The following is a 17,665-nucleotide window of genomic DNA, read 5'->3' on the forward strand; positions in this document are numbered from 1 at the left end:
TGGCTCATGCCTGTAATCTTAACACTGTGGGAGGCCAAGCTGGGCAGATCACCTGAGGTCAGGAGTTCGAGACCAGCCTGGCCAACAAAGCAAAACCCCATCTCTACTAAAAATACAAAAATTAGCCAGGAGTGGTGGCAGGCGCCTGTAATCCCAGGTATTTGAGAGGCTGAGGCAGGAGAACCGTTTGAACCCAGCAGGCAGAGGTTGCAGTGAGCCAAGATCGCACCACAGCACTCCAGCCTGAGCGAAAGAGCGAAACTCTGTCTCAAAAAAAAAAAAAAAAAAAAATCATTTCCAGATCCTAGCTCTGTCCACAACTCCATGAACATGAATGAACGAAGTTTCCTCTCTATTTTCCTTTAGGGACTGTTGTGCTTCCCAACAGGACTGAGACAGCCCGGCGGGGATCAGAGCTGGACTAAGTCTGCAGGGCCCCAGACAAGTTCCAGCCTCCCCTTTCCGGCCTGTCATGACTTTGGACAGAACTCCAGACCTTCCCAGGCTCAGCCTTCACCAACTCGGGTTCCTTGATTTGCCAGTTACCTCCATGGCCCATTTTCCAGGCCACTAACCTCTCTGGCTTGGAGTGAAGAAGGATCTGACTCTGCTGCGCCCATCTCCCTCCACACCCAGGTCCCAAATAACCAGGCCACACACCGAGTTTCAAGTATCTGTCTCTTCCTTTCACTCTCTCAAAAGAAAAAAATAAATAAATTGCAGAAGGCGGCAGCATTTCCAGTCTTCCCTGGCTCCCGGACACCCGACCCCCGACCCCTGCCCCCCACCCTCCCTCCCGCATTTCCCACTCCCTAGACCCATCCCTCCCTTTTCCCCAAAAAAATTCCCAGGAAAAAAAAAAAAAAGCCACATTTAGACCTTCCACTCATGCAAACCGGCAAAGAAAAAAGGTGGGGGCGTGTGGAAGGCAGGGGCCCGCTGCGGAGTCCCCTGCTTCTCCCCCCAAAAAACCACCTTTGAGAAGAAAAAAAGTGGAAAAAATAAATGAGAAATCAAGGGACATGGGGAATTACGATGAGGGCAGGGGTGACCCCAGACCCTGCCTTAGGAGAGAGCGGAGGCCTGTGGCCCTGCATCCCTGCAGCGGGTGCTCCTCGAGGGGGCCCTGACTTCTGGAATGTGTGTGGGAGAGGATGGGGGAGGGCAGGTGGCCCCCGGTGGGTCTGTGTGTGCATTGGGGGCAGGTGGGGGCAGGGATCCTAAGGAGCAAGGGCTCGGAACAAGGAGCCCAGCTCCCCTCCAGACCCCAGGTTCCTGGCGTTCAGGAGCCCAGTTCTGGGGTGCGGGGATACATGCAGAGGAGTGTCCCCCCTCCAATAGGCTGGATCCAGTTAGAAAGGAAATAAATAAGAAGGGGTGGGAGGGAGGCCAGGGGGAGCCAAGGGCTTGGGCAATTCAGTCCAGACCAAGGGCCCAGGTGATGGAGGCAGGGCGAGTCCAGGCCAAGCCAGGGCAGGAATCAGAGTCTCTCTCGGGCTGGAACCCAGATGTAGGGGCCTGAGAGGTCCTCGATGACACGCTTCACCTTGTGGTAGATCTCCTCAAAGCTGTCACCCTCCACGATGGCTGGGAGTGGGGTGGAGCAGGGAGTGAGGCCAAGGAAGGGCCAGAGGACACCTGGCCAAGGGGGTTGCACCAGCCCAGAGGAAGGGGCACCTCTTTCCAACTCTCCAAGCCATGAGTCCTGGGGCTGCACCCGCCCACAGGGGCACCTCTTTTTTTTTTTTGAGATTGAGTTTTGCTCTTAGCGCCAGGCTGGAGTGCAGTGGTGCGATCTCGGCTCACTGCAACCTCTGCCTCCCAGGTTCAAGCGACCCTCCTGCCTCGGCCTACCGAGTAGCTGGGATTACAGGTGCCCGCCAGTGCTGGGATTACAGGCGTGAGCCACCGTGCCGCGCCCACAGGGGCACCTCTTTCTAAGCCATCCACTGGGGGTGGCGGGGGAGCTCTTTCTAATCCGAGCAAGGGCACCCTACGTGCTGGCAACAGCCTTGCTGTGGCCTCACCTGAGAAGCACTCTGTGAACTCCTGCTCCAGCTTGGTGGCTCTGTCGAAGGCTTTGCGGGCTTGCTCCTCTGTGATCCGCTTGTTAATCTCTCTGTGAAGAGGGAGGGAGAGCAGGCCTGAGACTGGACCCACCTGACCCTGCCTTTTATCTCCTCTATCCAGGAATGTTAAGTATTCTTCTATTTGGAGCACATAGCAAAAAAAAAAAATAATACAATTCCCAATATCCTCTGGGGCCACAGATGAGACCCCCCCCCCCCCTCCCCCCGCCACCCGCAACCGCCCCAGCCAGGTGTGGCTACTCCAGGGACATCTACGGAGCTTCATCCTTCCAGCCTTCAGGCCCAGAGATGGGATTCGGACTCCAATTCCCAACAGCCCTAGAGGCCCTGACTCGCCCCAGCTGGTATGCCCCAGGGGCTGCTGGGAAATGTAGTCCTGTCTAGCCAAGGCAGGAGAGGAGGGGAAAGGCCCGATTCCCCCACATCCTCTGGGTTCCAGGGATCCCCCTCAGGGGCTGCTGAAACCGCTGTCCAGGGTTCTGAAGGGAGAGTTGAACGCAGACGCCTTGTCAGGCCCAGGGCCACAGGTGTTGGGGGAGCAGAGGGGAGGCCCCCAGGACCATACTCACAGCACATTCTCCAGGGAGCGGGGGCGGATGAAGATGGCGATGGGGTGCAGGTGGGCCGCCTGCAGCCGCCGCACGGCATTGGCCGAGACATCGAGGATGCAGTGCTTCCCCTGGGGGCAGGCAGGGTGGGCGGAGGGGGGCCAGCGGGTGGCGAGAAAGGACAGAGAGCAGTGCCGGAGGGACACGGGACGGGGAGAGGTGGGGAATGGGAAGTTGGCCGAAGGGGAGTGACATGGATGTCAAGAAACACGGGGGCAGAGAGTCAGGCAGGAAGCGGGTATGGACAGAGTAAAAGACAGAGAGAAAGGAAAGGGAAGATGGAGAGCACGGGAGAGGGCAGGGACAGGACAGAATGGAGGAAGGGAGGAGCACCAGGCAGGCAGGGACCCAAGAGATGGTGGCAGAGCCGGGGCAGCAGCGAGTGGGGCGGGGTGTGCAAGGCAGAGGTGACACAGGCGGGAAGGAAAGCCAAGAAAAAGGAGAAAGGAAGTAGGATAGAGGGAGGAGGGAGGGGAGGACAGACAGAGGACAGACAGATGGAAGGAACAAGGAGACAGATGGGAGGGAGTGAGGCAGATGGAGAAAGGAACCGTGGAGGGAGGGAGGGCAGGGTGAGGAGCAGCGGGGAAAGGAAAGGAGTTAGCAGAGGAGTGGGAGAGGGGAGCCGGGCCCCAGAAAAGGGTGAGGCAGGGGAGAGGGCCAGCGGGGAGTCAGGAAAAAGGGAGGGACCCAGTGGGGAAGGCCAAGCCACCAAAGACAAGGCCATGGGAAAAGAGGAGAAATGGGGCAAGGAGAAGGGAGTGGGGAGAGAAAGAGGCCAGATGGTGGTGGGGAATTTGGGGTCAGGAAGCGAGGGAGGCGGGAGAGAGAGCAGGGGCAGAGAGCAGGCGGTCAGACAGAGTTGCCCAAGAGGAGAAGGAGGTGGAGGAGCGGAGTCGAGACCCAGCAGGGAAAGAGACAGAGAGAGAGAGAGTTAGAGAGAGCTGGAGGGAGGCAGTGGGGTGGGGAGAGGGGAGAAGGAAGAGGACCGGGTGCCCGCCAGGTCCTACCTGCTCTGCCACCTCTCGCACGGACTGGACGCTGGTCCCATAGAGGTGGCTGTTGTACTGGCCGGCCTCAATGAACTTGTGCGCCTGAATGTCCTTCTCCATTTTCTCCCGAGACGACACAAAGTGGTAATCCCGGCCATCTATCTCATACTCCCGCTTGGGCCGTGTCGTATCTGCCAGGAAGTCACCCCACCCCCCAAAGATCTAACCACCATCCCTCTAGCTTAAATCCTGCCTACTTCAATCAAATCCCCATAGTGCCCAGCTGGTCCTTTGGTGAAAGGGAGCTGCCAGGGAGACCAAGACTGCAGAGGGCCAGAACCGCTTCCCCTAGCACCCTCCAGGGCCTCCAAGTCTCTGGCCTGGGCATGGGTACTGTGGAATGAGAGGGTGGCTGAGAAGCACCCCTTCTCGGAGAAACCCTGTATCTCCCTACACACTGATCCCCCAGGAGGCTCTGCCTATGGCCCCAGGGATGGGCCTCCCCTGCCCCACCCCCACTTCCACCTTCTCCTCCATCCAAGGCCCCAGCACTCACGGGGAACACAGGATCCAAACTTGTCGGGGAACTCGGAGAGAAGATCATCGTTGGCGCGGTCCTTGGTGGGCCCAAGGATGATGATGGGGCGAGCATAGTGCACTGCAGAGAGAGCCTGGCTTAGGCCGAGCGCAGGGTTGGGGGAGCAGCAAGTGCTGGGGCCAAGGCAGGGGTCAGGGCTCACCTTCCATCTGCGTCACTGTCTCGTAGCTCAGAACCGAGTCTTCTCGACCTGGTGGGAGGTGGGGCATCTGCAAGGGGCTCTGAAACAGGGGACCTGGAGCCCTGTCTCCCCCTTGAGGATATCAAAAGCAACTCAGTGCTCCTCTCACCCACATCTTCCCGAACTAACCCTACCTACCCTGTGATCCAGAGCTGGAGCCCCAGTCCTAGGAAGAAAAAGCAGGCCACGGGGTTAGTTACGAGCTCAGCTCCATGAGCCCTCACACTTCCACCCAGGCTCACACCCTCCTCCACCTACCTTGGCCTTTAACCTTGACCACTCTCGTCGCTCAACCCTGTGGGATACATGGAGGGATACGCGGGTAGGGGAATGCCCAGTGAGGAACCCTGCCACCCCCATGCTCTGAGCCAGCTGACAACCCCTTCTCCACACTCCAGGCCAGCTGACACCCCTTCTCCATGCTCCGGGCCAGCTGACACCTGCAGCCCTGGACGCTGTGCTCCTCAATAAGGAGCTGTCCTTCCCAAAGGCTCATGGGAGCCACGGACCCCAGGAGGGCCCAACAGACAAACCCCTAGGAGTTCAGAGGGCAAACCCATCCCCTGTTGGCTGCCCACCCCGGGGGACCTTGGGAACTTCAGTGCCTGTGGCAGGAAGGCTACAGAGCCCAGGAGCCTCACCGCCGTTTGCTGGGGATGAACCCAATGTCGTCGGTCTCACTATCAGAGTGGACCCGCCGTGCCTGCCACCACTCCTCATCACTAGCATCGATGACATGCAGCACATCCCCAAAGCGGAAGCTCAGGGCCTGGCTCAGGAAGCCGCAGTCCTTGGTCTTGTCGTAATCAAACAGGGCCCTGGAGGGCAAGTGGCTATCGGTCAGAGCCCAGCTGAGGACTCCAGGAAGGATGCCCCAGTCACCCTGAGACCCGGCCCAGAGGTCTGCAGATGGCACTCCCATGGGAGCTATGGATGCCGAGGAACCCAAAACTGTGTGGGGACCAAACGCTGACTATAACTCATAACAACTATTAGCCATCACTCAGTCCACACTGAGCACAGTTTCCAGAGGGAGGGCTTGAACTTGACCCTCTCAAGAAAGCAGTTTGGGCCAGGCGTGGTGGCTCACACCTGGAATCCCAGCTGACTTTGGGAGGCCGAGGCGGGCGGATCACAAGGTCAGGAGATTGAGACCATGGTGAAACCCCGTCTCTACTAAAAATACAAAACATTAGCCGGGTGCAGTGGCGGGTGCCTGTAGTTCCAGCTTCTCGGGAGGCTGAGGCAGGAAAATGGCATGAACCCAGGAGGCGGAGCTTGCAGTGAGCGGAGATCACGCCACTGCACTCCGGCCTGGGCAACGGAGCGAGACACTGTCTCAAAAAAAAAAAAAAAAAAAAGAAAGAAAAACAAAAAGAAAGCAGTGTGCAGTACACACGCACATCATAAAGTCACAAGGGTAATGAATCTGCCCAAATTCATAAGAAAAAGAAAATGTCCCGTGTTTCCAAATAATGGTTACCCTTACCAGTATCAAATTTCTATCAGTAAGTCACAACCCCTGGGGTCAGAACCAGAGAAGGAATGAAGACGCAGAAGAAAGCAATGGGCCTGGAGAGGAGCGAGGAGACCCCAGGCCCCCTGGAAGTGTGACAACCAGATGACATTCCCCCTGGGAGCTACTACACAACCTCTGTGGTCACTGGGAGGCAGAACAACCTTAGGGACCAACCGGACCCGAGCAGGGAGGAAGGGCAGAGCAAAGGCTCAGGTGGGAGCCAGTGTCTGGGTGGCTGGTGATGCCATCCAACAAGAGGGAAACTGCTGGCACAGCAAGATGGAACCCAGGCCCACAGCAGGATGATGAGCTCAGCGTGGGACATGTTGAGTGTGGGGCGCCTATGGGACATCCCAGTGGAGATGGCCAGAAAGCCAGTGGCCAGAAGTGCAGGTCTTGACCTCTGGAAATAGGTCAGCCAGGGCCAGCACCTCCGAGAGACATCTGCAGAGCGCAGCAGCAGACGAGGCCATGCAAGCCACAGGGCCAGAGAGGGACAGAAGTGGAGGGGTGACCCCCGGGAGCGGGAGAGAGGTGTGTTTTGGCAGAAACCTAAGCCACAAAAAGAGTCAATGGAGACCAGCCCTAACAGGGTAGCAAAATGCCGCTGGAGAGACGGGGGCAGGCACCACAGAGCTGCAGCCCACGTCTCTGGGACTGCCCACAGGGACGTGAAGGCTGGGGCAACACTCCAAATACCCTAGAGGACCCTGCTTCACCAAGCATTAACCTTCGAGATGCCAAATTGTGGGGTGGCCTGGGAGTCCCGGGGAAGTGCTGGGATGACCAGGGGCTAGAAGGCAATTGGGATACTTGGGGCAGAGGCTATTTTCCCATCGACAGGGAGTATTTCAAATGTTAACCTGTGCAGCCAAGCCCATGAACCCCGGCTGCGCCTCAGGCCTGGGGTGGGGAGCTAGAGCAGGCAGGGTGGAGAGGAGGAGCGGCTGAGGCCCGGGCCAGGCACAGAGTGCCCAGGAACGCAGAGGGGCTGAGGAGTCCCGCCCGGGAAGCCTCTGACCTGATGTAGAAACCCCTTTTGGGGTTGCTCCGCAGGGACGCAGTCCCTGAGCCCAGGCTGCTGTTCATGAGCTGTTCCCGAAGGTCGTGGATCTTGGCCTCGAATCGGCTGTACTCTGAGGAAGGACAGGGAGGTTCCTGAGCTCTGTCCCCATCCTACTGTCACCCCTGTCCTCCCCTACTGAAGCCATCAGCTGAGGAAGAGTTCTAAGGGCCATTTCAGCTCACAAGACAAGGAACTTCCGGCCTGGTACCTTCTGGTTTATACTGAGCGATGATCGTGACCGTCTGACCCGCATTCTTCAGGGCAATGGCAGCCTGCTCATGGCTGGCATTTCGGAGGTCCACACCGTTGACCTAGAGAGAGGACAACAGGCTGTGTCACCAAAGACAGGAGGCAGCACTTCTGGGTCCAGGTGGAGCAGGGAGTGGTCCCGCAAGAGGACTCGGCTGCAGCCCACCCAGGCCCCTCCCCAAGAGCTCTGCGCTCTGCCCTGTGGGGAGGGGGTGGTGCAGGTAGGGGCAGGCCTTCCCTCACCGACAGGATCTGGTCCCCCTTCCGCAGCTCCCCACTGAGGTCTGCAGGGCCCCCGGCCAGGATAAAGGAGATGAAGATGCCTTCACCGTCCTCGCCACCCACGATGTTGAAGCCCAGGCCCGTGGAGCCCCGGTGGATCACAATTCGCCTCGGTTCTCGGGGAATGTCTTCCTCCCCGAGCAGGTCCTTGGCCACTGGAGAGTAGCGCCGAGGGGAAGTGGGGGTCATGGCTGTGGGGTAGTCGGTGCCCAGGTAGCTGCTGTGACTGATCTCATTGTCCAGGTGCTGGGAATAAGCTGAGGAAGACAGGGCAGAGATGAAAGTGCCTGGAGGGAAACAGCACCCGCCCACCCAACCTTCTCCCCAGGGTGCCAGGAGAGCCAAAGTTAGGTGGAAGGGAAGATATTCTGCCAGAGATGCCAGGGTGGGGTGGTAAGGGGATATCAGATCACAGTGACATCAGGGGTCAGGAATTTATAGGTGACATCAGAGGCTGGTTGTCCTAGGGGATAAAGGATTTGAACGTTATACGTCCTCAGTATGCCAGGGATGGGGAAGTCAAAGGGAACATTAATATTACGCTTTGGGGGTTTTCTCTGGGTTCCTGTGTCACTCCAATCTCTTAATCCATAAAATTCTTCTCCCTCTTTTTTCCCCCCACCTCTTTGCCATCCATTCGTTGAAAAAACTAGGTCATTTGTCTAAAAGAATTTCCCACATTCTATGAGGGAAATTCTCTTTTTTGTTTTTTTGGTTTTTTTTTTTTGAGAAGGAGTCTCAGGCTGGAGTGCAGTGCCGTGATCTCGGCTCACTGCAGCCTCTGCCTCCCAGGTTCAAGTGATTCTCATGCCTCAGCCTCCCAAGTAGCTGGGATTACAGGCGCGCGCCACCATGCCCAGCTAATTTTTGTATTTTTAGTAGAGACAGTGTTTCACCATGTTGTCCAGGCTGGTCTGGAACTTCTGACCTCAAAGGATCCACCCGCTTATGCCTCCCAAAGTGCTGGGATTACAGGCATGAGCCACCTTGACCAGCCTATGAGGGAAATTCTAACAGGGAAATTACTGCTTACCCTCCTGTGGTTTGTTTAGCCTACGCCTCTGCCCCTGTATCTCCTGTAAACTGGCAGTTCATTCTGGAGGCTTGATCAGTTTCAAGTTCAATTCAGAGTTTTTTTTAGTAACTCCTGTATACTTCATAGGTAGCGCTACGTTCTTCCTACAACATCACCACAAGATGCAATAATGCCTGGTTGTCTTTCTGTCAGGTAAGATTAATGGTAGGTTCAGGGTCATCAGCCCAGTCCATCCATTATCTAGCGCCCCATCAGCCTTTCAGGTAAGTTTTAGCCACACTGACAATCACCGCCTGGTTCTGATACGTATCAAGGACTGCAAAATGGTGGTGATGTCATTTACTAGTGGGAATTCTTCTGTAAAAAAGAAAAATCTCGGCCAGGCACGATGGCTCATGCCTGTAATCCCAGCACTGTGGAGGCCAAGGCAGGCAGATCACTTGAGGTTAAGACTTTGAGACCAGCCTGGCTAACATGGTGAAATCCCGTCTCTACTAAAAATACAAAAATAGGCTGGGCGTGCTGGCTTACGTCTATAATCTCAGGTACTCGGGAGGCTGAGGCAGGAGAATTGCTTGAACCCAGGAGGCGGAGGTTGCAAGGAGCCAAGATTGTGCCACTGCACTCCAGCCTGGGCGACAGAGCGAGACTCCCTCTCAAAAAAAAAAAAAAAAAAAAAAAATCCTCCAGCTTGGGTAACATGGTGAAACCCTATCTCTACAAAAGACAAAAGTTGAAAGTTAGCTGAGGCTGGGTGCAGTGGCTCACGCCTGTAATCCCAGCACTTTGGGAGGCCGAGGCAGGTGGATCACAAGGTCAGGAGTTCAAAACCAGCCTGGACAAGATGGTGAAACCCCATCTGTACTAAAAGTACAAAAATTAGCTGGGCGCAGAGGCAGGGGCCTGTAATCCCAGCTACTCGGGAGGCTGAGGCAGGAGAATTGCTGGAACCCGGGCAGCAGAGGTTGCAGTGAGCCAAGATCATGCCACTGCACTCCAGCCTGGGTGACAGAGTGAGACTCCATCTCAAAAAAAAAAAAAAAAAAAAAGTTAGCTGAGCATGATGGCACTCGCCTGTAATCCCAGCTACTCAGGAGGCTGAGGTGGGAGGATCGCTTGAGCCCAGGAGGCGGAAGTTGCAGTGAGCCAAGATCACACCACTGCACTCCAGCCTGCTGGGTGACAAAGCAAGACCTGCCTCCAACAAAAAAAAAGCAAAAGCAAAAACAAAAACAAAAAAACAGCCCTATGTCAACCTGTTGGTTACTCTCTGAGGTAGCTGGTACATGAAAGGGAGGATAAATGCATGTCTCTCTCTGCATGCCTCTTTCCCTTTATTCACCAATTTCAGAATGAATGAGATTGCTTAGCATCCTCCAATTTTTATTTATTTATTTATTTTTTGGGGATGGAGTTTCACTCTTGTCGCCCAGGCTGGTGTGCAGTGGTGCGATCTTGGCTCACTGCAACCTCTGCCTCCCAGGTTCAAGGGATTCTCCCACCTCAACCTCCCCAGCAGCTGGGATTACAGGCGCCCACCACCACGCCCGGCTAATTTTTTGTATTTTTAGTAGAGACGGGGTTTTGCCGTGTTAGGCGGGCTGGTCTCGAACTCCTGACCTCAGGTGATCCGCCTGCCTCGACCTCCCAAAGTGCTGAAATTACAGGCATGAGCCACCACGCCCAGCCAAAATATTTTTAAGTATTATTATGATCTTAAAGATTTTAATATATTTAACGAGTTTTCACTGGCCAGTAGAAGCACCTTCAGTTTGGATCCTGTGTCTTTGCTGAGACCCTATTAGTCCTGGATACCTTCCTTGCTCTCTAGTATGAAAGAAGTTAGAAGCTCATCTTATACATTTATTGCCAAAGATTTTAAATTGGCTGGGCACGGTGGCTCAGGCCTGTAATCCCAGCACTTTGGGAGGCCGAGGTGGGGGGATCACGAGGTCAGGAGATCGAGACCATCCTGGCTATCACGGTGAAACCCCATCTCTACTAAAATATACAAAAAAATTAGCCAGGCGTGGTGGTGGGTACCTGTAGTCCCAGCTACTCGGGAGGCTGAGGCAGGAGAACGGCATGAACCCGGGAGGCGGAGCTTGCAGTGAGCCGAGATCGTGCCACTGCACTCCAGCCTGGGCAACAGAGCGAGACTCCGTCTCAAAAAAAAAAAAAAAAGAAAAGAATAAAAAAAGATTTTGAATTGACCCTTCTTCCAAGGAGCCCAGGTTCCTTTCGTTAGCTTATGGTATTTAGGAATAGTACCACGTGATTTTAATATGGTTTTACAGTATTATTTCATATTTTGTAGGGGCTGCCACACCTCATTATTTGTTTCCAAAATGTCTTAGCTTTTCCACACAAATTTTTCCAGTCGAACTTTAGTGTCAACCTTCCAAGTTCCCAGTGGGGAAACAACATTAAAATTCTGATTAGGATTGAATGGAATGTAGATTAATTTGGAGCCGGTTGAGATCTTTAGCATATTAAGTTTTTCCATCCAGAGACACGGTGTGACTCCTCACCCCTTCCAGTCTTGTTTTATGTCTTTCAGTAAAGTTTTGTCATTTTCTTCATACAAATCTTACATTTCTTGTCAAGTTTCTATTTCTAATAATTTTATAGAAATTTTTTCTATGGCAAAAGGGGGCTTTTTATTCACTACATTTTCTTATTGCTGGGAAGTTACTAATTCCTGTTATTTATCTTACAAATAGCCACATTCCTTTTTTTTGTTGTTGTTGTTGTTTTTTGAGACAGAGTTTCACTCTTGTTGCCCAGGCTGGAGTGCAATGGCGCGATCTCAGCTCGCCGCAACCTCCACCTCCCAGGTTCAAGCAATTCTCCTGCCTCAGCCTCCTGAGTAGCTGGGATTGCAGGCATGCACCACCATGCCCGGCTAATTTTGTATTTTTAGTAGAGATGGGGTTTCTCCATGTTGGTTAGGCTGGTCTCGAACTCCCAACCTCAGGTGACTCACCCATCTCGGCCTCCCAAAGTGCTGGGATTACAGGCATGAGCCACCGCGCCCAGCCTATTTTGTTTTTTTTTTTTTTTTGAGATGGAGTCTCACTCTATCGCTCAGGCCGGAGTGCAGTGGCACGATCTTGGCTCACTGCAAGCTCCGCCTCCCAGGGTCAAGCAATTCTCCTGTCTCAGCCTCAGGATTAGCTGGTATTACAGGTGCTCGCCACCACACCCAGCTAATTTTTTTTTGTATTTTTAGTAGAGACAGGGTTTCTCCATGTTGGCCAGGCTGTTCTCAAACTCCTGACCTCAGGTGATCCGCCCGCCTTGGCCTCCCAAAGTGCTGGGATTACAGGCATGAGCCACCTCGCCCAGCCAACAAATAGCCACATTCTTAACTTCGCATATTTTTCCAGTTAATTCACTTAGATTTTGATCTAGATGCACAGTAGTATAATTTACAAATAGAGATAACTTTTGTTTTTCCCTTCCAGATGTAACTATTCTTCTTGTCTTGTTACACTGTCTGAAATCTCTAAAGCAGTGATTCTCAACCACCATAATTTCGCTGGGGCAATTCTGTCATAACATTTTTTAATTGTTATGACTGAGGGGGAGGAGTACCATTGTCATCTGATAGACAGAGGCCAGGGATGCTGCTTAATATCCCACAAGGCACAGAACAACCCCCCATAATGAAGAGTTATTGGGTCCAAAATGTCAGGAGTAACATTGAGAAACCCTGCTCTAAAGCAATGAAGAATAATAGCAGTGGGAAGAGGCATCCCTGCCCTCTTCGTAAGTTAACGGAGGCCGGGCGCAGTGGCTCACGCCTGTAATCTCAGCACTTCGGGAGGCCGAGGAGGGCAGATCACCTGAGGTCAGGCATTCGAGACCAGCCTGGCCAACATGGTGAAACCCTGTCTCCACTAAAACTACAAAAATTAGCCAGGCGTGATGGTGGGCACCTATAATCCCAGCTACTCGGGAGGCCGGGGCAGCAGAATCACTTGAACCTGGGAGGCAGAGGTTGCAGTCAGCCGAGATCACACCACTGCACTCCAGCCTGGGCAACAAGAGCGAAACTCCATTTCAAGAAAAAAATTAAAATTAAAAATAAATTTAAAAATAAGTTAATGGACACACTGCTAAAATTGTATCATTATAAAATGTTTGTTACTGGTTCCTGATAACTAGTCTTCACCATCTTAAGGAAAATTTCTGTGTTCCTAGTTTACTAAAAGCTTTCATCCAAAAGAGATGGTGAATTTCACCAAATGCCTTTTTCACGTCTATTTGAGATAATCACATCGTTTTCTCCTCTCGCTCTGTCACCCAGTCTGGTGGGCAGTGGCGCAATCATTGGCTCACTGCAGCTTCCAACTCCTCGGCTCAAGCAATCCTCCAGCCTCAGCCTCCCAAGTAGCAAGGAGTATAGGCACGTGCTAATTTTTTTAATTTTTTTAGAGACAGGATCTCGCTATGTTGCCTAGGCTGGTCTCAAATCCCTAGCTGGTCTCAAATCCTCCCACTTTGGCCTCCCAAGTGCTGGGATTACAAGCATGAGCCACCACACTTAGCCTCCCGTAACGTTTTAATATATGAATCATATTAAGAGATTTCCTACTATTGAGCCATCTTTAGTTTTCTGAAACAAACCCTATGTTATTCCCTTAATATGCTGCCATGTTTGCTTTGCTACTATATTATTGTAAACTCTTGTATCTCTATTCAGAAGCAAAACGGGTCTATACTCTCCTTATTTTACATTATCCTTGTGACCATTCGAACTGGCCTTATAAAATGAAATGTGAAATCTTTTATCTTTTCCTGTACGCTGGAAGAGCAGAAGAATGATCTATTCCTTGAGAATTTCACAAAATTAGCCATAAAACCAACCAGGCTTTGTGCCTTCCAGGAGAGAGATCGTTGATGATCTTTTCTAGTTCTTTGATGGTAATTGATTTTCCATCTCTTCTCCAACAACAGCAAGGATCAGAGGTTGTGGCTATTTCATAGGGAATATCTGAAGAGGGACAGCTACAGGGATGTCGTGGGGCTGCATGTCATGGGTTAAACGGGATGGGTCATGGGGAGCTTTGGCGTTTGAAGGGCTCTCACAGGTTGTGATGTCTGGGGGAGCATAGCTGTCACTCAGGTAGGCATTGCTGGGCTTGGCCACCTTTAGGTAGACAACATCATACGTGTTCTTCAGGGCTGCCACAGCATCTTCATGCATGACGTCCTCTAGCCCCACACTGTTGACCTGGAGTCAAGGAAAGCAAAGCTCAGACAAAGCCACAAATGGCCCAAGACAGAAGCACTGGGGTGAAGTGATGAACTTGGGCCTGCCAGGGCTGGTAGGTGAGACCCAGATCTGGGCTAGAAAATGGGCTAGATGGGGTCCTCACCGCCAGGATCTTGTCTCCAATCTGCAACCTCCCATCCTTGTGGGCAGCACCCCCTTCGATGATCTTTGTTACATAGATGCTATTATCTCCTGGGATGTGCTGGTTCCCTACGCCCCCTGCGATGCTGAAGCCAAGACCTGGATGGAGGGGAGGCCAGAGGTGGGTGCCCAGGTGCCCAGGAAGCAGGCTTGGGGGCACAGGACAGTTGGGATGGGGGTGGGAACAAAATGAGTTACTACCTTTAGGCCCCTTGATGAGCTTGATCTCCATGACCTTCTCAGCCGGGGGCTTCCGGCGCATGACATAGAGGCGAACGATGGAGCCTGCCTCTTTGAGGGCTTCCACTGCCGCTGAGTGGGTCACCTCACGCACGTCCACTTCATTTACAAACAGGATGCTGTCGTTGACCCTGGGAGCAGCAAGGTGGGCCTGAGCCAAGAGCTTCCTGCTGCCCTGGCCCTCCCTCTCCAGGGACCAAGCAACCTAACCCCTGTCTCCTCTCCCCACCTGAGGCGGCCATCCTGGGCCGCAGCCCCACCAGGAATGATCTTGGTGATGAAAATGGATGGGTCGTCACCGATGTGTGGGTTGTCAGTGCCACCTGCGATGCTGAAGCCCAGACCTGAGTTACCCTGGGTGAAGGAGGGGAAGAGGGTCAGCTCCCCTCACTGCCCAAGTCTGGCAAGGCAAGTGGGGTGGGAAATGGCTTGGAGCAGCCAGAGGAGGAAGGGACAGGGTGAGGGGCTAGCCACCCAGACCACATGGCAGAAAGAAAGGTACAGACGGGAGGCCACGGGGACTGCCGATGGAGGAGCCTGCTCACCCTTTCCAATGTGATTTCCTCGTATTCCATCTCCCCCTCGGTCCCGTTCACCTGCAACTCCAGCACGGGACAGAAACACAAAAGCAGTGAGACAGACATTCCTGCCTGACCACCTGCCCGTCATCTGCTGCCCTCCCTTACTCCCTCCTTCCTTCTGCAATGGCCCCAGCCCCAAAATCTAAACAACTCACATATCCTGGGGCTTCTAGGGTATCTGTGTTGACAATCACTGGGGGAGAATTGGCCTGTTTGGGGAAACAAGAGACAAAAAGCAGCCTGAGCCTTGACTCGAGAGGGAGCCCATAACGGAGGGTCCCATCAGCGTGGCTACCCTTTCAGCCTCTTAGCCAAGCCCACTCCGCCACCCTGAGAGCTGCTCAAGGGCCCAGCCTCAATCCACATCACACACACGCACACGCGTGCACATGCGCACGCGCACACACACGCACAGATGCACACGCGCAAGGATCTAACTCTGCCCAGCCCGGGGCCCCCTGCATGTGGAAGGAGGTGTAGGAGAAGCGGGAAGGGAGACAGCCAGACGGAGAGGGGAGCAGCAGATGGCAAAGAGTGGGGAGGGGGGGTAGGCTTGGGGGAAGGGAGCTTCTCACCGGATGTAACACCACAGGGTGTTACATGCCTTATGTGCTACACACGGACACCCCAGGGATCATGTCCACCGGGTCCTGGTCCCCATTTCCTGCCCCATCCCCCCAACCCCCCATATCTACCCAGATATTTTCATAACCCTCCCCTAGACTTGCCCCTCACTTTCACACACATTTGCCCTAAACCCTGCACCCCGGGAATCCGGGGTTCCCCAGCTGCAGGCCCCTCCCTCGGTCTCACCAACCAGCCGTCCAATCCACCCCTTCCTCTAAGGACCGTGTTGCCTAGCAACGGTATCTAGGACCAGTCAAGACCCGGGGAGACCCACCTCCAGGAGGCCCTGTCGTCAGGACAACACGGGGGTGGGGCGTGGCCTGGGGCTGACCAAACTCCTGAGCGCAGAAGGGATCCGCTAGCCCCGCCTCTCCTGCCCTGGGCCCCGCCCCACGTTAGCCAGGCCGAGAGGAGGCCGGGCTGAAGAGGTTTGTGGGCGCAGCGCATCCTGAATAACCTGCCTTCCTCGCTCCCCTACGCCCCTCACCCTACGCAGTGCAAAGGACGTCAGGAACGGGGAGTGGTGAAAGACATCCGGGTCCTATCCCGCTCATCTACTCCCTCCCCCCACTTCATTCGGGAAAGGGTTAAAGTGGGGCGTGCCCAGGTCCCTGACGTCAATCGCCTGGTCTCTAGACTCCCAGGCGGGGCCAGCTTTAGCCCGGTCCTAGGGGCTTCCCCAATTGCCAGGGCAACCGAAGCCACGTCTCTATGGCAATGGGGGGAGGCCGCCAAGAGCCTCCTTCCGGGGTCCCCAACCTACTTCCTCCTTAAAGAAACATGTATTTGCAGTCGCCCAAGCGCAAGGATTCCCCAGTCTCCTTCCCGCTCTCCCCGTCCAAAAGGGTCCCTCCCCTCTCCTACTGCTATTTCTCAAGCCTACAAACTACCGACCATTTTCAAGCTGTATCACAGATTTCACACCCATAAATCTATTAACACCACCCTCCAACCCTTCACATATCAGCAAATGCTGTTGTCCAACCAACAGCCACTGACTGCCAAAATCTCATCCACGTGTTCATCCTCCATCCCATAGCCCATCCTCAATCCCCATCCCCATCCCTATCCTGGAACCTCCTTCCCAGCACACCCACCTTCATCCACTGCGACATTCATTTGCTTCCCATCCCTATCTCTGCCCGCATCCCACATGCTCCATCTCCATCCCTGGCTCGCCCTTCAACATCCATCTTCCAACCCCAGCCTCCATTCTCCATCCGCTTCCCTGGCCCTATCGCACCCTCCAGCCCCATCCCTTACCAATGTGGCCTCATCCTCCATCCCAATTTCTTTTTTTCTTTTTTTCCAGAGACAAGGTCTCGCTGTGTCACCCAGGCTGGAGTGCAGTGGTGTGATCATAGCTCACTGCAGCCTTGAACTCCTGGGCTCAAGCAGTCCTCCCACCTCAGCCTCCTGAGTAGCTACAGGCACATGCCACCCCACCCAGCTACTCCATCTCAATTTCTGATTCCCCAGAGAGTTTATCACCATTCTCCCTTACCCTACCTTCATACCCTCAAGATTATTCTCAAGTAACAATCTTACACTTCTCAATCAACTCCCCTCTCTTCTGAAAATTGGGGCTTCTCCTGTTCCCCAGGTGAGGCCTTGTCCTGAGACCTCCACCCCATGCTTATGGCCTCCAACACTCTCTCCCTCCACCCTCTTCTGCTCCTGAGCTCTGATCCGCAGCAGCTCTGTACTAACTACCACCCCTCAGGCTCCCTACCTCCTCTTCCCCCTGCTCAGGGATTTAATGGCCCTGCCTTGCAAAAAGCATCTCTAGTCTTCTTTCTCTCACTCCTAGCATCCACAGAATTCGCACAAACACTCTGTACCATCCCTGTCTCCAGGGCCTTCCTTTCCTTGCTCTGTCAGCCTCATTCACTGCCCTGATCTCACAGTCTTATCCCTATCTGGCCCCTGACCCAGGACGTCTTACCCTTCCTATCCCCCAACTCCTCTCTTGCCAGTTCTCACTCCAGAACCTGCTTGCCCACTCCCTAGGCTCAGAGACCTCCTCCCCATCTTCTTGGTGAAATGTCAGCAACCTCCCCCTTCCCAGAGCATCCCACAACATCCTAGAATCCCCACCCTGACCCCACAGTGTCCCCTCAATCTCACAGCTTGCCTGGTGCTCTCCAGTCCTCCCCATCCTGTGTCCCCAGAAG

The 17,665-nt window shown here is 54.0% G+C and overlaps 1 protein-coding gene across 12 annotated transcripts in view; it reads right to left on the reverse strand.

The window, feature by feature from the left end:
* Positions 1–664: 664 nt before the first annotated feature.
* DLG4 (discs large MAGUK scaffold protein 4) overlaps positions 665–17,665 on the reverse strand; it is a 29,304-nt gene continuing 12,303 nt past the window's right edge. For 6 of the 12 annotated variants that reach the window (XM_055367326.2, XM_063700569.1, XM_055367329.2 and 3 more), the window contains 18 exons: positions 15,019–15,073; positions 14,829–14,887; positions 14,513–14,637; positions 14,245–14,414; positions 14,006–14,142; positions 13,716–13,860; positions 7,547–7,842; positions 7,263–7,365; positions 7,010–7,124; positions 5,111–5,287; positions 4,728–4,764; positions 4,608–4,635; positions 4,431–4,478; positions 4,247–4,348; positions 3,709–3,881; positions 2,660–2,769; positions 2,028–2,119; positions 665–1,587 (listed from right to left, as the gene is read on the reverse strand). In XM_055367326.2, coding sequence (XP_055223301.1) covers positions 1,481–1,587; positions 2,028–2,119; positions 2,660–2,769; positions 3,709–3,881; positions 4,247–4,348; positions 4,431–4,478; positions 4,608–4,635; positions 4,728–4,764; positions 5,111–5,287; positions 7,010–7,124; positions 7,263–7,365; positions 7,547–7,842; positions 13,716–13,860; positions 14,006–14,142; positions 14,245–14,414; positions 14,513–14,637; positions 14,829–14,887; positions 15,019–15,073 — 2,079 coding nt within the window. In that variant the 3' untranslated portion in view covers positions 665–1,480. Of the gene's footprint in view, positions 1,588–2,027; positions 2,120–2,659; positions 2,770–3,708; positions 3,882–4,246; positions 4,349–4,430; positions 4,479–4,607; positions 4,636–4,727; positions 4,765–5,110; positions 5,288–7,009; positions 7,125–7,262; positions 7,366–7,546; positions 7,843–13,715; positions 13,861–14,005; positions 14,143–14,244; positions 14,415–14,512; positions 14,638–14,828; positions 14,888–15,018; positions 15,074–15,765; positions 16,047–17,665 lie in introns of those variants that run through there. The other 6 variants (XM_031003197.3, XM_031003195.3, XM_031003201.3 and 3 more) reach the window with 4 other exon arrangements.

This window comes from Gorilla gorilla, chromosome 19 (assembly GCF_029281585.2).
Source record: "Gorilla gorilla gorilla isolate KB3781 chromosome 19, NHGRI_mGorGor1-v2.1_pri, whole genome shotgun sequence".
NCBI lineage: Eukaryota > Metazoa > Chordata > Mammalia > Primates > Hominidae > Gorilla > Gorilla gorilla.